The sequence below is a fragment of the Pelodiscus sinensis genome, chromosome 4, assembly GCF_049634645.1.
Source record: "Pelodiscus sinensis isolate JC-2024 chromosome 4, ASM4963464v1, whole genome shotgun sequence".
Classification (NCBI taxonomy): Eukaryota; Metazoa; Chordata; order Testudines; family Trionychidae; genus Pelodiscus; species Pelodiscus sinensis.
In genome coordinates this window covers 113689288-113707816 of record NC_134714.1, presented here as the reverse complement: position 1 = coordinate 113707816, position 18529 = coordinate 113689288, and the positions used below count along the sequence as shown (strand labels likewise).

The following is an 18529-nucleotide window of genomic DNA, read 5'->3' as shown; positions in this document are numbered from 1 at the left end:
TATAGGGGAGGTTGCTGATTCTCTGCCCTACTGCAGCCTCTCCCCCGTGGGCTTTCCCTTGATGGTGCTGCAGGTGCCCACATGCTTTATCCTCTAGGATCTCGTAGTTGCAGTTTGTGTGACACACTTAATAGAAGAGTCCAGCAAATGCCTATGATCAGGCACTACTAAAAGCTAATTATCAGTGGGCCCAATTGGGACTCTTCAGGAACCCATTTCTAGATATAACCAATACAGTGATTGATGTTAGGAAATCAGGAGTATCTGTGCAAAATTTGGTGTTTCAGAGATCTTCCATTTCGGAAATCTTTCGGAATTATCAGTGGGCCCATTTGGGGCTCTGCGGGAATCGGGGGAACCGATTTCAAGATGTAACCAATCCAGTTATTTAAGTTAGGAAATCAGTAGTATCTATGGAAAATGTGGTGTTTCTAGCTCTCACTGTTTCGGAGATCTTTCGGGACAAACAAACTTTCAGAAATATGTATAAGATAAGATGTAAAATATACAAACAGCAAGGAAGATTGATCAATCTATCTGAGAGTCCATCAGATACTTCCTGTAAACGAATACATTGCAATCAGCTGTAGCCTTACTGAATGACTTTGTCAGGAGGAGAGGAAGATGGCTGGAGACTAGTAAAAACAAGATATAATTTTGTACACAGCTCTTGACATGAATATAGAAGAGCTGGGAAAGAGAACACTGAAAAAAAGCAGGAAAGTTTGTGAATTTTGTTAAGTTTTCTCAAATGCTGTATTGATCCTTGAAATGAAAATTTCTGTGTTTTGTAGCCTGGTCCATTATAATTGGATTACTACTTTGTTCTCACAGAGTAGGTCTACAATGCATTTTAAAACCCATATCAGCAAGTTTCAGCATACAAATCTATAGGCTAGTGTTTCCCAGTTGGTGCTCTGTGGAAGTTGGGTTCCGCGAGAACTCTGCACTCCTCCGACCCCTCTTAAAGAGACAGAGTTTTGCAGTGGGACTTGATGGGTCTCTTTTTTTGGGGGGGAGGGGGACTCAACAAGTTTTACCCTGGGAAACACTGCTATAGGCTATTAAAAATAGCATTGTAAACATCGTGGCTCAGGTTCTGAAGGCCTCCCTGGGTTTTAGAGCCTAAGCCAAAACTTCTCCACAGCTTCTTCTTAGCCCTGTACCATGAGACCCCAAAGCCCAAATCTGTCAACGCTTGCTCTGAGACTCACTGCCGCAGGTTTTAAGTGCATTGTAGACATGCCCCCAAACCAGATTGTCATAGTTTATAAGTTTTGATGAAGAATCTCTGAAAACGTTTACAGTGGTAGTACTAATTTTCTGTATCACTGGATCACAGAAAGGTGGTGAAGTAAGAAACCTGCGACATTACTGGTATACGTCCTGGCCAGACCAAAAGACACCAGATCAAGCACCACCCCTCCTACAGCTGGTGCGGGAAGTGGAAGAGGCCATGCAGTGTGCAGAAGAAAACAACGCCCCAGTCATTGTCCACTGCAGGTAAATGAATGCATAATTCATTCTCCATGGAGTGGAATGCCAGAGAGTGTCTTAACGACATGGGCAAAGTAAAGAGAAACTTCATGCAAATGCAGGGAAAACAGGATGAGTAACTTCTAAAAGGTGTATTTATAATGTATAAAAAGAGAAACTGTTTCATCAAAGGGAAATTTAGTCTGGGAGGCATGCTGGGGGCCTCATACAGCCAGTAGTAAAATATCCCTGGAGTTTCTAGAAGTTATAGATGTATAATTTTCTAACACACAAAGCTTTGTGACTGGCTTAGATTGTCTATATTAGACATCATGTTGGTGCATAAAGAAGAATTGGTGTCTGAGCTTACAAGTGAGGTTGCCGAGGTACAAGTAATGAAGATCTAATTTAATTTGCTCTGTGCAAACAGAACATAGTCTTGATCAATAATCTAGATCCCTGAGTCTTTAAAAAGACCAATTTCCCAAAGAATACATCTACACTGCATGCTGATTTTGAGATAAGCTATTCCAGAATGGTTATTCCGAAATAGCTTATTTCGAAATAGCACTTCTATACTGCAGGGAAGCCTCAAAATTAGTCCGAGGCAGGCTTCCCCAATGTAGATGCGCTATCTCGATTTAGAGCCCAAGAAGCACTGGGGAGGAATAACTTAGAATGGCCCTAGTGAGGGGCTGTTTCGAAATAGCAACAGTGAAGCATCTAAACACGTCTTATTTTGAAATAGCTATTTCAGAATAGGCATTATTCCTCGTAGAATAAGGTTTACAGATTTCAGAATAAGCCGCCCATTATTCGAAATTATTTCAAAATAACAGAATGGCCATGTAGATGCTCACCTTGTTATTTTGAAATAACGGTGCAGTGCAGAAGCACCCAAAGTTATTGTTAATGGTGAGTAAAACTGGATGGAGGGGAATATTTGAACATAAAAATGCAAATGGTAACTGGAAGTTATTGGGTCATAGTGGATAACCAATTGAACATGAGTTCCTACTGAGGTGCTATAGTTAAAAGGGTAAATACAATTCTTGGATGAATAAACAAGAGAATATCAAGACTAGGGAGTTATTACCTCTGAACAAAACACATTGGAAAGGGTTCTGAAAAGAGCTGTAAGAATGATTCATGATAATCATAATGATCCCCTTTGGCCTTAAAATCTGTGAATCCTTGTATGACTTTCACTGAAATCTCGCAGTAGCTATCACAGGCAATATTGACCGAAGTCCACTATGTTAACAGACAGCTTCATATTTTGCTTTGCTTGCTTCTCTTACCCTCTGGCCTACTGTGTGGTCTTTCCATCTCCTGTAGCATACTGGTGATTTTTTGAAATGTAGGACATTTGGTCATTTTTCTTAGCTAGGCACCTAGAGAATTCTAAATGATGAGGGGCTAGAGCAGTGTCAGATTTTCTCAGATACTGTTTTGCATGAAATATATGCTTTGACGGCAATATGCTGACTTATTCAAGGTCAGGAAGTGTACCAAACCATAGACCAAGCCCTAAGATATGCCGAACCCAATTCCCATTGGCTTCAGTGGGAAGTGCAGTTATTCAGCGCATCTCAGGATTCGACCCTCTAGGAGAGCATAAACACTGCAAAGATGCAAATACTATCAGCCTTCTTAAATATAAAACAGTCCATTTAAAAAAAAAAGAAGATCCTCATCCCAAAAATATTCCTAACAAGTACAGTACATGTTAAAGGTAAGATGTTATTCCTAGCCTAGGCTTGTGGGTAAGGCACTGGTCTTAAAGAGCTGGGTTTCAGGTGCTGCTTCTGGTTCTAACTTGCTGTGTGACTTTGGCCAAATATCTTTACCTCTCTCTTCTCAGCTTTCCAGGTTGTAAAATAGGGGTGCTACTCACCTTCTTTTGTTAAATGCTTTGATAGGTATGGATGAGAAGCAGTGTAGAAGATCTGTGTATTATTTGCTCTTTGTATCAGTGTAGCACCTAGAAACCATGTCAGCCTCCAGGCCTTAGAATGCCAGGTGCTGTACATACACATAGGGGCTACGTCTACACTGGCATGATTTTCCGGAAATGCTTTTAACGGAAAAGTTTTCCGTTAAAAGCATTTTCGGAAAAAAGCGTCTAGATTGGCAGGACGCTTTTCCGCAAAAGCACTTTTTGCGGAAAAGCGTCCGTGGCCAATCTAGACGTGCTTTTCCGCAAAAAAGCCCCGATCGCCATTTTCGCGATCGGGGCTTTTTTGCGGAAAACAAATCTCTGTTGTCTAGACTGGCCCTTTTGCGCAAAAGTTTTTCGGAAAAAGACTTTTACCCTAACGGGAGCAGCATAGTATTTCCACAAAAGCACTGACAATCTTACATGAGCTCGTCAGTGCTTTTGCGGAAATTCAAGTGGCCAGTGTAGACAGCTGGCAAGTTTTTCCACAAAAGCAGATGATTTTGTAAACTAGTGTTATGCCGAAATAACAATGCGAGCGTCTATACAGCAATTCTGTTATTTCGAAATAATATAGAAATAACAGGAGGCTTATTCCGACTTCTGTAAACCTCATTCCATGAGGAACAACTCCTTTTCCGAAATAGATATTTCAAAATAGCTGCAGTGTGGATGCTCCAGTGCTCCTATTTTGAAATAGCTCCTCACCAGGGCCATTCTAAGTAATTTCTCCCCAGTGATTCCTAGGGTGTTAAATTGAGGTAGTGTGTCCACATTACGGGAGCCTGGCTCGGACTAATTTTGAGGCTTCCCTGCAGTGTGGATGCTCGATTTTGAAATAAGCTATTTTGGAGTATATCTTCTGGAATAGCTTATTCCGAAATAAGCGTGCAGTGTAGACATACCCTATAGAGATTGTTCCTGCGGTGAAGAGTTCACCCTCTGAATAGACCAGTGGTTTCCACACTACAGGTTATGACTCAGTACAGGGTCATGGAATGTCAGGCACTGGGTCACATTGCTGCAGGAGGATCAGGTGACCAGTGGAGGTGGTAAGACAGGCCTGTCCTGGTACTGCAGACTGTTCTGCACCCCAGAAACAGCTGGCTCCTAGGTGGGATAGAGCACGTACAGAGTTCTGTGCACTGCCCCTGCCCTGAGCGCTAGCTCTGCACTCGCATTGTCTGGGAACCTGCTGCTGGCTGCTTCCGGGGCACACTGCTTCTGCAGTGGCAAGAGAGGCAGGAAGCTGCCTTAGCATCCCCGCTGCACCATTGACCGGGAGCCGCTCAAGGTAAGCCCCTCCTGCCCCAGCCCTGATCCCCTCCCCAGAACTGGAGCCTCCTCCGACAGCCCAAAGCTCTCATCCTTAGCCCCGCCCTGGAGCACATACTCCAGTCAAATTCCGTTGGGTCACTGACACCAGCGATATTCTTCCACTGGGTCATGAGGAAAAAAAGTGTGAAAACCACTGAAATAGTCAAAACCAATGAAGGCTGGGAAATGGGATACAGCACAAAAGCAGAAGGTGGGGAATTGAGGCTCCCAGACAGTGACTTATCGAAGGCCATACAGGAAGCTTGTGGCAGCACCAACAGCGGCGGATTTAGGGCAGGGCGAGCGGGGCGGCTGCTCCGGGCCCCGCGCTTCCCAAGGCCCCGCGCATGCACTGTGTCAAAGGGGGGGGGGGCGCGTGAATTTCGCTGCCCAGGGCCCTGCGGTGCTGCCCTGGGCCCTGCAGCACTCTCATCCGCCCCTGAGCACCAGAAAAGGATCCTAGATCTCCTAGTCCTCATCCATGCCTTAAAAGTAAGATCATCCTTCCTCTGTAGTGCCTGCATTTTGTCATTTTAACCAGGTTCTGCTACAGCTTAAAACCATTTAAAAAACAGCTGTTGTTAGCTCCAATTCCCTAACAAGCATAGACAGGAATTTCTTCCTGAAAATTTAAATAACATGGTCAAAAGCCTGTCCTTAGTGATCAGGGAAACCATGCTAGAACTTTGCTAGCCACAGCCCTGTGTGAGTCCAATTGTTGCCTGCACACTTGTTGCTGATATTTCTGCGCTATGATTTTAACACTGTTTAAATGGAGGGAGATTTTCTGGAGATTGTGGAGGGTAATTATTCCTGCAACTGCTCACTTAATTATTTCACATGCAGAAGTGTTGTCAGCTTTGCTGCTCACTCTTCATGGAGGTGGTAAGAGGAGTTCACAGCTTCTCTCTGCCACAATAGCGTAGCTCATGTGAGAACAAAATCAGCTTCAGTCTTTAACCACGACTGAAACAGATACCCAAAATGCCTTTGCATTGACACAAGAAGAGAAAAGTCAGTGGTTTCTTTAATGGTGAATTGTTGCATCCTGCACAAATCAGAGAATTCTGAGATTCCAGATCTGAATGACTTTGGAAGAGGCATCAGATTTACCGTCTGTATTTGTGTCTGTCATAATTATTTAAACAATATTTATCATGTCATGTATGAATAAAAACTCCTCTTGAGACTTGCAAGCCCGGGAGATCTTTCAAACATGAACAGACCAAGGAATAATGGTTATTTGGCATCTCTGTTACTTAAGGGTTTGTCTGCACAGCAGTAAAACACTCTGGCTGGCCAGTGTCAGCTGACTTGGGATCATAGGGTTCCAGATGTGGGGCTGTTAACTGCAGTGCAGACATTAAGACTCAGGCTGGAGCCCGGGCTCCTTCTCCCTTACAGGGCCCCTCATCTAAGTGCTAAGTTCTTTTGAAAAGATCTGCTCACAGTTAAGAGAGAAGTCCTGTGGCACCTTATAGATCAACACAGGGGTTCTCAAACTTTGTGATACCATGATCCCACTCAAATTGCTCACGACCTCCCGGGGGGTCGGGACCCACAGTTTGAGAAACGCAGGATTAACAGATACTAACATGGATAGTAGAGTGGTCTTTCATAGGCCTATCTCGTACAGAACACTAATGAAGCTAACTACAGCCATGCAAACCTTCCCGAAACATGCTTTGACATCTGCAGATGAATAGTGTAGCCTGAGAGCTATTGTTGTTATTGTTATTATTATTATTACTTAAGTCCCAGTGAAGCTAATAGCTTTTATTAGCAATTACCAGTGACTTTAAAATACACACACATGCCCTTAGGGATGATGGGGGATTCTGTTTATTTCACACATTTGAGAGCAGCCTCTGTACATGACAAATGCCATTTTCACATGTTTCTTTCTGGGCGATTTACCTACATCCTCCTTCCCTTTCTCCTCCCCAGTGCAGGGATTGGGAGGACTGGCTGTTTTATTGCCACCAGCATTTGTTGTAAACAGTTGAAATACGAGGGCATAGTTGACATACTGAGAACAACTTGCCAGTTACGGCTAGACAGGTAAGAGAATCTTCTTCCTTTCAAAAATTAAAAAATGTTTCCCCATGTTTAAGGGGGGGAAAGAAACTGGAGTCAGGACAAAAAAAAAAATCTCAGGTCAGTGGGTAAAATTTTCAAAAACTACCTGAGCTTAAGTAGTGTCTGTGAACCCAAGTGCAACTGACTTTTAATAAGATGTAGGTTTCTAAATCACTTTGGCCTAAGTTTCAAAGGTATTTAGATGCCTAATACTCAGTAAAATCAGTGGGAGTTATGTGCTTAAATACCATGGAGGATCTGGGCCTTAGATTTGGTTGAGAATTTTAAATAGCATCTTCCTTCGGTGTTATGGTATTAGTCAATGTTATCAAAATTGTTAAATCCAGCAGTAGATGACAGCCCCGGTGAGTCACATTTGCACCAGATCATTAGCTGGCATATCTGCCATGACTTTAATGGAGTGACAGCTAATTTATTTGAAGGGAACCACAGCTCATTGACACCAACTGTGGATCTGGCCCACGGTTTATCCAAAAGAATACGTCTCAGAGGCCCATTCCTCTCAGAATCACAGAGAGGCACGCCGCTGTAAGGCTGGAACACAGCGTAGTCTAGCTGGAATTGCAGGCATCAGTGGAAGGGCTCTGCAGTATGGAAGCTGCTAATAGAGTAGGCTGGGGGGCGGGGGTTGCTTTTGCATCGGCAAGAGCCATTGGCAGACGTGTGAAAAGAGACACAAAGCTCTCCACAATCAAAAGGTTTCTACTTAAAGGTTTGTCATCATGCCAGTTGCATTTGATTTTGACTACAAAGTAGATGGACTTGATCTTTGCACCAGAGAGATTATTTTTCTTCTCCCGTTGGCTTGAAGCTCTGTCAGAACATGTCTCGATGCTCTCGCTAATGATAATAATAAATGGAGTGAGGGGAAGAAATGTCATGACCAATATACCAAAGATTTCTAAAAAATGAATCAAACCCACCACCCCATGCTGAACCTTACATCAGACGAGCAGGTCTGCTGAGTGGGAGGCAGAAAATGAAATGCTTTTCACCCTGCTGCGGTCTTGATAGGCAGAGACCTGAAGAGGTGCTGGTGGTTTGGCTGTTTCAATGGAGGTCAACCCAGACACTGCACATTCACAAAAGAAAAAAGAAAACACTGAATAGAGCATTGGTGTGGGCTAGCACAAAGGGAGTCGCTGGATCCGAAATGCTCTCTACTGTCTGAGAATAATATGGGAGTGCATTTCACAGCCAGATAGCCACAGAAATGAGAGTGAAGGGTGTCCAGTCAAAAAATAGGACTCTGTAGCACTTTAAAGACTAACAAGATGGTTTATTAGGTGATGAGCTTTCGTAGGCCAGACCCACTTCCTCAGATCAAATAGTGGAAGAAAATTGGCACAACCATATATACCAAAGGCTACAATAAAAAAAAATGAACATATGAAAAGGACAAATCAAATTTCAGAACAGAAAGGGGATGAGGGGGGGTGAGGTAAATGTCTGTGAGCTAATGATATTAAAGGTGATAATTGGGGACGCTATCTTCGTAATGGGTAAGATAATTAATGTCTTTGTTCAGACCGAGGCGTAAAGTGTCGCCTCCGTCTAAACAAAGACATTAATTATCTTAACTGGGGAAACTATCATTGTAATGGGTAAGATAATTAATGTCTTTGTTTAGACGGAGGCGACACTTTACGCCTCGGTCTGAACAAAGACATTAATTATCTTACCCATTACGAAGATAGCGTCCCCAATTATCACCTTTAATATCATTAGCTCACAGACATTTACCTCACCCCCCTTCATCCCCTTTCTGTTCTGAAATTTGATTTGTTCTTTACATATGTGTTCATTTTTTTTATTGTATCCTTTGGTATATATGGTTGTGCCAATTTTCTTCCACTATTTGATCTGAGGAAGTGGGTCTGGCCCACGAAAGTTCATCATCTGATAAACCATCTTGTTAGTCTTTAAAGTGCTACATAGTCCTGTTTTTTGTTTCAGCTACACCAGACTAACACGGCTACATTTCTATCACCAGTCAAAAAATTTGATTTCTCCAAGAGGTATATTTTTAAACACTAGCCTGGCAGGGATGAGAGCTCAGAAGAAGAGGAGGACACACCGTGTATTTAAATGTGCCTAATATCTTACTGCCTCACCGCTGCTATATTGGGTGAAATCAGACTGTGGGGGCTGCTTCTCCCCGGTCCCTGACGGTCATTAGTGGGATGGGTTAGGGAACAGCACTGTGAATCACGTGAGAGAGGTGTGATAGCCAGCAAGGTCCTCCTGCTTCCCAGGAATGGGGAGGGGGGTTAGCTGCCCCTTTGAAACCATCTATCCCTCCGTCTGTGTGCCGTCACCACCACTCCCCCAGCCCCCGTCACAGTGTGGCCCCAGGAGCGGCACAGGGAACGAAGCAGCCCTTGCAAAGGAGTAGAGCAGATAGCAGCCTCTTTGACCACGCACCACTGCACAAGTTTAGAAGGCAGAGAAGACAGACTGAGCAGAGTTTGAAGAGGGACATGACGGCTGTGTTGGGACTGGATGAGAGGTTGGAATGAGCAGGGGAGGGGAACGTAGAAACACACTATAAGACACACAGAGCCATAGTGCCGTGATGAGCATTGGCATTAAGAACTCTTCTCTGGCTTGTAAACAGCAGGGAACATCATCAGAGAGTCCGTGCCATATCTAATGTCCAGAATCTGGTTTGGGGAGGCTAATTTTACTAACATGCAATAACAGACATCAAAGGAAACCTTTTCCTTGTGATCGTTCTGGAGTCAGGCATTATCAGCTGAATGTGACAAGAGAGCAGTGCAGCTCCCATCCTCCTGAACCTCTGACCAATGCTACCTGCGAAAGAAGTGGTCTCTCTTGATGTTTATGGAAAAATCATTCCCATCACAGTAGCTGCAGAGAGCCCTAGATAGAGTTTCATGACACTACTTGTTGTCTGAAGTGAGACTACATAGAATCCCCGATGGGTAGAGGATTAACAGGAGTGTTGTGAGCAAAACACGAGAAGTCATTTTTCCCCTCTATTCTGCACGGATTAGGCCTCAACTGAAGTATTGTGTCCAGTTCCAGGCACCACATTTCAGGAAAGATGTGGAGAAACAAGAAGGTCCAGAGCAGAGTAACAAAATGATTACAAGTATAGAGAACCTTTTAGTCTTTCCTGATAGACCACGTAGAAAGACTTAAAGAATTGGGTTTGTTTACTTTGGAAAAGAGAAGGACATGATAGCGGTTTACAAGTACATAAAAGGGTGCTACAAGAAATATGGAGAAAAATTGTTCTCCTTAACCTCTGTTGATAGGACAAGAAGCAATGGGCTTAAATTGCAGCAAGGGAGGTTTAGGTTGGATGTTAGGAAAAACTTCCTAACTGTCAGGGTGGTTAAACACTGGAATAAATTGCCTAGGGAGGTTGTATATTCTCCATCACTGAAGATATTTAAGATCCGATTGGATAGGCATCTATCAGGGATGATCTAGACCAGGGCTACTCAATTTTGGAAACCCTAGGGGCCACAATGGTACTCACAGCACATGCCGAGGGCCGCAACTTAAGTGTGGTTGCATTTACATGCAGATATATATGCAAATAGCTTCTCTCACTGATGGGCATGAATACAAAGGTTAAGGCAAGACTACACAACACATAGTCCCCATTTAAGTCAGTTCTGCTGATATTAATAAAATGCAATATTTACCTGATTTCCACCCATATGACAGCACTGCAGGGCTTAACTCAAAATAGGCTACGCAAATTGAGATGCATCAATTGCGTATCTTATTTTGAAATAGGGAGCCTTTACACAGCACTTATTTCGAAATAGAGCACTCTTCCTCCGACTTCCCTTACTCCTCGTACAATGTTGGTTAGAGGAGTTGGAGTAAGAAATCATCCAGCTTGATAGTATTTTAACACTATTTCGAAATAACTGCCTTGCAGACATGGACTAAGTTATTTCAGAGTAGCACTAGTTATTTCCAAATAGTGTTGCAGTGTAGACATAGCCTTAATGAGCAATGACAGTCCAGGAATTTAATTACTAAAACGCATATCAACAGAAGACCATTATATTGACTCGCCGTTGTGGAGCGTGTTCCCAGTGGAGGCCATGTTCAAAGGATCCCACCCACAGGCTGGGTGTAGAGCCCCGTGTAAACCCAAACTGCACTGCGGGCCACAAACAGATGGTATGCAGGCCACGTGTTGAGTAGCCCTGATCTAGATGGTGCTTGGTCCTGCCATGAGGGTTGGGGACTGGACTCGATGACCTCTCAAGGTCCCTTCCAGTTCTAATATTCTGTGATATGTTCCATTGGCAAAAAATACTTTGGGGTAACGTGATCGGTGGATCTGTGACTCCACAGCAGTAGTTCCTATTAAAGCCAGTGAGGATTTTCAGCTTATTGTCAAGCTAGTGGAACAAGGTTTCCATCTCATTTGGTCCCTTGCACGGGACCCATGTATTAGTCTTTGTACAGGAATCCAGTCCTAAAAATAGTCGGTGTGACAAAGAAAAGGCTGAGCGATGATTTCTGTGTCCCTTCAGCCAGTGTTCGGGGATGTTTGGTACCTTCTATTGATGGGGAAAAAAAGATATTTGAAAGGTCTCTGGTAGCAGAAAAGTGAAAATGTAGATTTTTATTTTTTTTTTTTAGTCTGTGTCAAAGCTTGGACAGTGAACACATGATGTTTGGGGAGGGGAGGGGCGAAGGGAGAAAGCAGCAGCCTAAGCAGAGAATGAGATAAAAGGAAAATCATTTCCTGTGGTCTGCAACTAGATGGCCACCCCACTGTGTCTGTTGCCGCAACGTCAGGGTCTAACCTAGCTGTTAATGGAATTGCATGGGGAGTAATCACCGGATATGACTAACATTCCTTGTGTGTCACAGCCTGGTGGAGAGAAGTGCAGTGCACAGAAACACTCTGAAACAGATGAACAAAGCTGCTGTTCTGAATAGAGCAGGCTGATGAGTCTGCTCAGCGTGGAATGGGGTTGCTTTGAAGGGGTGCAGTGTGTTCCCCGCCCCTGCCAGTTGGTGCCAAGGCTGGGGGGGGGGGGAAGCATGACATCACTCTCTTCCTACCAACTTTGAACCATATGTCTTCTGCTATCATTACACTTCTTCAGCTCCTTGCGTTAGGGGCCAGCCACAATGCAGGGAAGTAAAAGGAAGGAGGCCACTGAGTAACGCTCTGGCCCTGTGATTACAAGTGTTGTATTTTTCACATATTGGGCCAGATTGGCTGAAGATAAAGCAGAAACATTTACCTCTCTGTGCCATTTAGGCCCTTTGTGTCACACGACACCATCTGCTCTCCCTTAGCTCAGGAAGGGGCAGCTTTCACTGATCTCCTAGGGAGTCCACTGCTGGCCAAATAAGCCAGTAGTTTCCAACCTTTTATACCGCCGACAGGCAAACCCATTCACAAACTGCTGGTGAACCAGTGATGTTTTTATTTGCATATTTATTATGCAAGTAATGAATACACAAATATGCAAATAAAATGTGACCGGTCCACCAAACCTCATACCTCACTGCCCTGACTCCTGCCCCTCCACTCCCTTGCCCCAGGCCCCTCGTACATTCCAACCCTGACTCCTGCACCCCCCCCATATTCCCAGCCCCCTGCCCTGAGCCCCCCCCCCGCACACACACATATTTCTTAGTGATAGAAATGTATGTCCTGTTTTTTGTTATATTTCTTAGTGTAAGAAATATGTTATTTTCACACACACACCCAGTCGAGTATCTCATAAGCAGGACCATTAGTGGCAACCATCTGATGGGCTCCTATGGGGCCAGGACCAGAGCAGGGAGGGGCACAGCTCCCTCGGCAGGGCAGACTCTGTGTGGTCAGGCTCACGCAGGCGCCCAGCCTGGGATCACACTCAGCAGGGAAGTTACCCTCAGCAACACTTGCTGCCACCACCGCGGCTGGGCCAGACGGAGGGCATGGGACAGGTAATGGCTGGGCAGCTGCAACCTGCCTCCCACAGACTGGCCCTTCTCGCCCCGCACTGTGTCCCAGCTCCACCCCACATATGCCCCTCCCAGAAGTGCTGGCAAAATCCAGCATCCCAGCCCTCAGCTATAGCCTCCACCTCCTCCAACAGCTCGCAGGACACCAGCTGTGCAGGCTCTGCACCCCCTCCTCCACATCCCCGTCCACCTGCCTGCAGGGCCGTGCACCTCCTCACTCCACTTCAGTCCCACCAAGGCGAGGCCTGGTGGTGTGCTGCAGCCCGGCAGCCAGCCGTTCATGGCCCGGCACTTGGCCGCAGACTGCCAGTTGGGAACCACTAGAATAAACAGTTATCATGCTTCTAGCTAAAACAGCAGTGACTCACTGCATGGGACAGCAGATGACATTCCTTTTGTCGGCTAATTATATTAGGGGTTCAGATGAAATCAGTTTTCATTTCAGGTTTTCGCTTCACCTTTTGAAGCAGAGCCGCAAGGTTAGACTGAAAGTCAAGTGAAACCCAGATTTCTGTTTTGAAAGTCCCTGCTAATCAGGTTGTGGGCAGCTCAGTCAGCAGTTTATGAACTATTCTCTTTTGAAATGTCTTTGTGTAGTCTGAAATCCCAGGGGCATTTCCTGGGTCGCTGAAGAGAATGCAGAGGGTGTCCTCCCGTGACATCAGAGAAAAAGAGGAAATGTCATTTCCTGCATGGCAGACATGTGGCCCAGTTGATAAGGCATTCGTTTGGCATTTGGAAGCCTTGGGTTAAATTTCCAGCTTTGCCACTGATCTGCTGGGTAGCCTTGGCTAAGTCCCTTGACTTGTTTCCCCTCACACCTGCCTTGTCTATTTAGACTGAATGCTTTTTGAGGCAGGGACTGTCTGTGTATTTATATGGTGCTTAGTATGACTCTTATAATATAAATGATAAATGATGAGACTGTCGTTGAATTAGGGCTTCACTGAGAGAAAAGCAAAGTAAAAACCTTTTTTGTTCTGAATACCTCTCATCGCAAGGCTCATAGGGGCATTTGGGGCCAGATCCAAATCCAGTGCAGTCGGTGGAAACCTTTCCATTCACTTCAGTCAATGGGCTTTGGAATAGGCTCCTGGGGCATATGTCCAGTTCATTTCAGCTGTGCCATTCACCCATTGAGTGCGCTGTTTACATGTAATAAAAGGAATGCTTCCCTCCCTTTTTTTTCTGCTTTCCTTTTCAGGGGAGGAATGATCCAGACTTGTGAACAGTATCAGTTTGTCCACCATGTCATGAGCTTGTATGAAAAACAGCTCTCTAGAGCAGCAGAAGAATAAGCATTCATGATATTCCTAGTGGTTAAATCCAAGAGAACTCTTAACAGGAGTCAGATATATTTTAGATCTGATAAAAGACCTATGGTAACTTGGCGGTCTTTGTTAAACATCTATATATATATTTGTTTTACTTTGATATTGCTTTCTTTTATGCTCTTGTTTGCATCAACATTTAAGAGCTGAGATACTGCTTGTCTTAAACACGTGGCAGACATAATCACCAAAAAAAATATGGCTTATTTATACTGTAAATAAGAATAGTAGCTTCATTTGTTACAAAATCCAAAAAAAAAAAATCACTAGCTGTCTTGAATTTGTTATTTTTTAAAAATGATTTAATTGCTAATAGATCCAAATACAATGTGGAACTCTTTGAAACTGTCATGCTGAAATATGTACCGTATGTTGACTAAGCTTGAAATTAACTTTTTGCCTTTTTCTGATTGTTTTTACATTTTAAACTACCGAATACTGTGTATATCATAAACCTTCTGAGCCTCTGCATTAAATGATTCAAGTTGATTCATATTGAAATCATGTTTCACACCTCATGTTTGCTCGTGAAAAAAAAAAAGAAAAATTCCACAAAATGTAGCAGTAGTGCCAGAACCAAGAGATGGGGTTAAAAACCAGTTAATTGGCAGGAATCAATTGCCACTTCTTTATCTCCAGTATATATTCCAGTGTCATCAAGAAAAGCCTGGAAAACTATGGTGACTATTAAAAATAAGTCTAAACCAAAACCCTGAATTCAGGCATTCCTCTGACCTTTGTGAGCATTATGAAATCTCAGCCTGGATCCAGATCTGAATTTGACAAATGGCTACTCTCTTTATGAGCCAGACTAAAATCTATGACACAGTTTCCCATTACTGTTTTGAGCTTTTTAAACACAGATTCTGAATTTTGTGACCGGACCCCTTCTGTAATGAATAAAGGGGGGTCACTTCTTAACTGTGAAGTTATGCTGAGATTTTCAAAGTGGTCTGGGGCCTGGTCTGCACTAGGGAGTTAGGTCGCTAGATCTGTGTTGCTCAGCGTTATGAACATCTACATCCCTGAATGATGCAGTGAAACTGATCTAAACCCCACTGCAGACAGTGCTAGCTCAGTGGGAGAATTCTCCCATGAAACTAGCTGCCACCTCTCAGAGGCACAGTACCTATGCCAGTGGCAGACGTTCTCCCTCTTCACTGAAAAGCTACAGCTGTGTCACTGCAGCATTTTAAGGATAGACAAGCCCTGAGAGAATGTCTCTGCCACATTTAGGTGTGTGATTGCAGCACGTTTGGACACTAAATCAAAGGTAGCTTGAGTAACAGTCGCAGTGAAGCAGCAGTAACGTACCTCTTGACTGCAGTGTAAACATACCTTAGTTGATTTGAGTGTCCAGCTCCCGTTACAATGTATGGGAACTGGGCATCCAAATCCCATAGGACGTTTTGAAAAATCACTGCCTTCATATGCTAACCAGCATTTGGAGATTTGCCTTTGAAAATAAGTTCAGACTGTCACTCTCCCTGGTTCCTAAAACTCCTGATCCGTGCAGCAATGGTTCCCTTCAGGCAATAGCGACTCTGCTGCTCTTAGCTGTGTTCTAGGCCCTGGTTCAGCAAAGGACTGCAAGCATGCACTTCGTTAAATGCATGTTTGAGTGCTTGACTGACCGTGGATGGACTGGAGAATGAGAGTTAAGTGGTTCTGCTGAACTGGGGTCCTAGTGATCAACTGAAGATATCAGCAACTTTTTTTTTTCAACAAAAAACATTTCTATGAAGTGCTGAAAATTCTGAGAATTGATGGCACTTGCTGATCAGGAAGGGGTCAGGCAGCATTCAGAACAATAAGGGCGTGAGCCTGTTCTCACGGATGTTCTGCTATTAAGAGTAGGAGCAGGAGCAGGCCTGAAGAGCTGTGCATACAACTTACTGTGTCACTGTGGGGAAAGCTTTCCCAAAAGGTCAATACGTGTCTTCTGTTGGTTCAGTGCCTGTGTTTACCTTGTATCCGTGCCTCTGTAAAAACCCTGTCGGCAGGGTTTGCATGAATGTGGCAAAATGTGTTCTCTTTCAACCACTTGATTTTATTGCTGTATTTAAAATATTTCCTTCAGTGATACGCTAACCGAGTGACCTGGCATTCTTTTTTTAAAATACTGCTGGTAGTCATTAAATAGAGCAATAAACTTAAGCATTTTGAGCATAACATGACTGTTAGTTTTATGTAAAACTTACCAGCAATCCTACTCGCCTTGCTACCAACTCTTTTATAACGGTGGCGTCGTCCCTGTCTTACGACCTTTTCTGACTAGCATTGTAAGTGGTACACCATCCTCCTCTCTGCCCCGTCCCAATAATGTTTTAAGATGTTCGCTGCCCTTGGGTGTCAGGCTGAATAAGTGAAGAAAACAAACTGGTTTTCACACGATTTATACTGTGTGTCAAAAAAATATTGCTGAAGGGGATAGCGAGGTGGGTGTGGAACAGTAGCTAAACCTAAATATTTGTCTCTTTTCTGAGGAAAACTCCTAGTAGTGAAGCATTCCCCAGAAAACAAAGTAAGAATTACAGTAAACAGCAGTCCATAAGATCCATCCAGAGGCTCAGCTGGTGTAAATCAGTTTAGCTCCATAGACTTCAGCCTAAGGAAGATGGGCTTGCTGCTCGCTTCCATTTTGCATCGGTAGCATGCTCTGAGGGGCTCTTGAAAATGTACGGCCAGTTTCACCAGTGTGTTCTAGCTGCTTTGCCTTGATTCACTGAGTCAAAGCAGCCATAAACCTGGCTTAATGGACTGGTTACAATGGCTGTACAGCTGCTTTGCCTCACCCCAGGCAGAGCATTCTAGTTAATCATGCTCAAAATGTTCAACTGCCTTGCGCAATATTATGTTTAACTGACTCGGCACTAATCTGCCTATTTATTGCTTTGCCCTGCCATAATTAACATCATTCACGAATTTCCCTCTCTCTTTATTGACTTTAAGAACTGAGAGACTATTCGCACATCTTGTCTGACCTCTTGTGGCCTTCTATGACTTTATATGTAATTTTAGTGAGCTTTTCAATAGAGCAGAGGAAGGCGAGCTCCTGTATGGGGAAAAGTGTTTCAAATAGTCAGAATTACTTCTTTCCTGCTGCTTACTAGAGTTAAATGTTTAGCTGCCCTGCGAAGGACAGGGGGAACTAGGCTTACAGTGGGTGCTACCGCTTTCCTTACTGGAGACTCTTTGTCTAGGGAAAAAAAACCCAGGCCTGGCACACTTTACCTGCTCTCTCCACAAAGTCCAACAAGTGGCCTTAAATCAGAGACCTGAGCATCTGTAATGCCATGTGTTTCCCTCTGGACCACAAAAAACTCCGGTGTCCAGCGTATGGTTTCACCCTACAATTATTTTTCTCAGCAAAATCAGCTATCGTCTCTCTTCTGTCCTGGCTTGTGAGCAGTCCCATGCTTCAGAGCGTGAAGCGTGTGGTGAATAGGGGAACCAAACTGGTCGTGAGGAGGGATCTGTGTGGCGTTCCTCCGACTCCCACTGGCTTGCTGGGTGATTTTGGGCTTCCTGCTTGCATCAGTTCCCGCCCCAGCAGCAGAATGAGAACGATGGCACTTCCCGTCCGTTAAGTGCTTTGAGATCGAGAGATGAAAAGTGCTATGTAGCAGCCAGGTATTATCGTTTTTATATGAACACGAAGGTCAAGCTAACTCTTAAGCACGTTGAGAATCAAAGTCTAAGTGTTTTGTTCTTACTCTTGCAAACTGTTCACAACAGACTCTTGTCAGTCACCTAAGAGCACTCAGATTTATGGCCAAGACTTTCAAAAGTTAGTATGACCTTCATTTTTAGGTGCCCAACTTGAGAACTTCCTGAAAATCAAGCACCTTTACCATGTCTCACGGTAGGCCCCCAAAATCACTAGACACTTGAACAAATCTTGGACACAGCTTGTGAACATACCGTGGTAAAGTAGCTCCAGTTATCTGGGGGATTGATTCCCATCCCTGAGATATTTATGTAGAATAAAATGTTTGAGACTGAAGAGGTCTGTAAACAACAGGGTTATCCGTTTTGGTCCCCTGCAGTTTCAGGTAGAGACGGTAGGGGGAGTAGAGGGACTATGAAATATGCACATAGACGATCCTAGGAGGTGGCTGTCCGAATCTGGATGGGGGTGTAAGCTTTAACTAAGATGTCAGTGTTATAGTCAGTAACATTGTTATCCGGGGGGACATGTTAAACAGAAACCAAGAGGTTACGTTTACATCTTCTTAATGATAACTGGGACCCATTCATTTTCTAAAGGGAAACTAATATTTTGTAATGTTTATTGGAAAAAAGTATATTTTCTGTGAGGCTAAACTTTCTTCCCCACCCAGCCAAGCATAAACATATGGGTATAACTTCTGACATTTGTGATGGTAAATGCTAGTATACAGTA

The 18529-nt window shown here is 44.0% G+C and overlaps 1 protein-coding gene across 5 annotated transcripts in view; it reads left to right on the top strand.

Annotated features, from left to right (window-relative positions):
• The window catches only part of PTPN5 (protein tyrosine phosphatase non-receptor type 5), a 160090-nt gene extending 143794 nt beyond the window's left edge, over nt 1-16296 (top strand). For all 5 annotated transcript variants that reach the window (XM_075928115.1, XM_075928116.1, XM_075928117.1 and 2 more), the window contains 3 exons: nt 1343-1503; nt 6680-6793; nt 13998-16296. In XM_075928115.1, the coding sequence (XP_075784230.1) occupies nt 1343-1503; nt 6680-6793; nt 13998-14091 (369 nt within the window). In that variant the 3' untranslated portion in view covers nt 14092-16296. The remainder of the gene's footprint in view (nt 1-1342; nt 1504-6679; nt 6794-13997) is intronic.
• The last annotated feature ends 2233 nt before the right edge of the window (nt 16297-18529 follow it).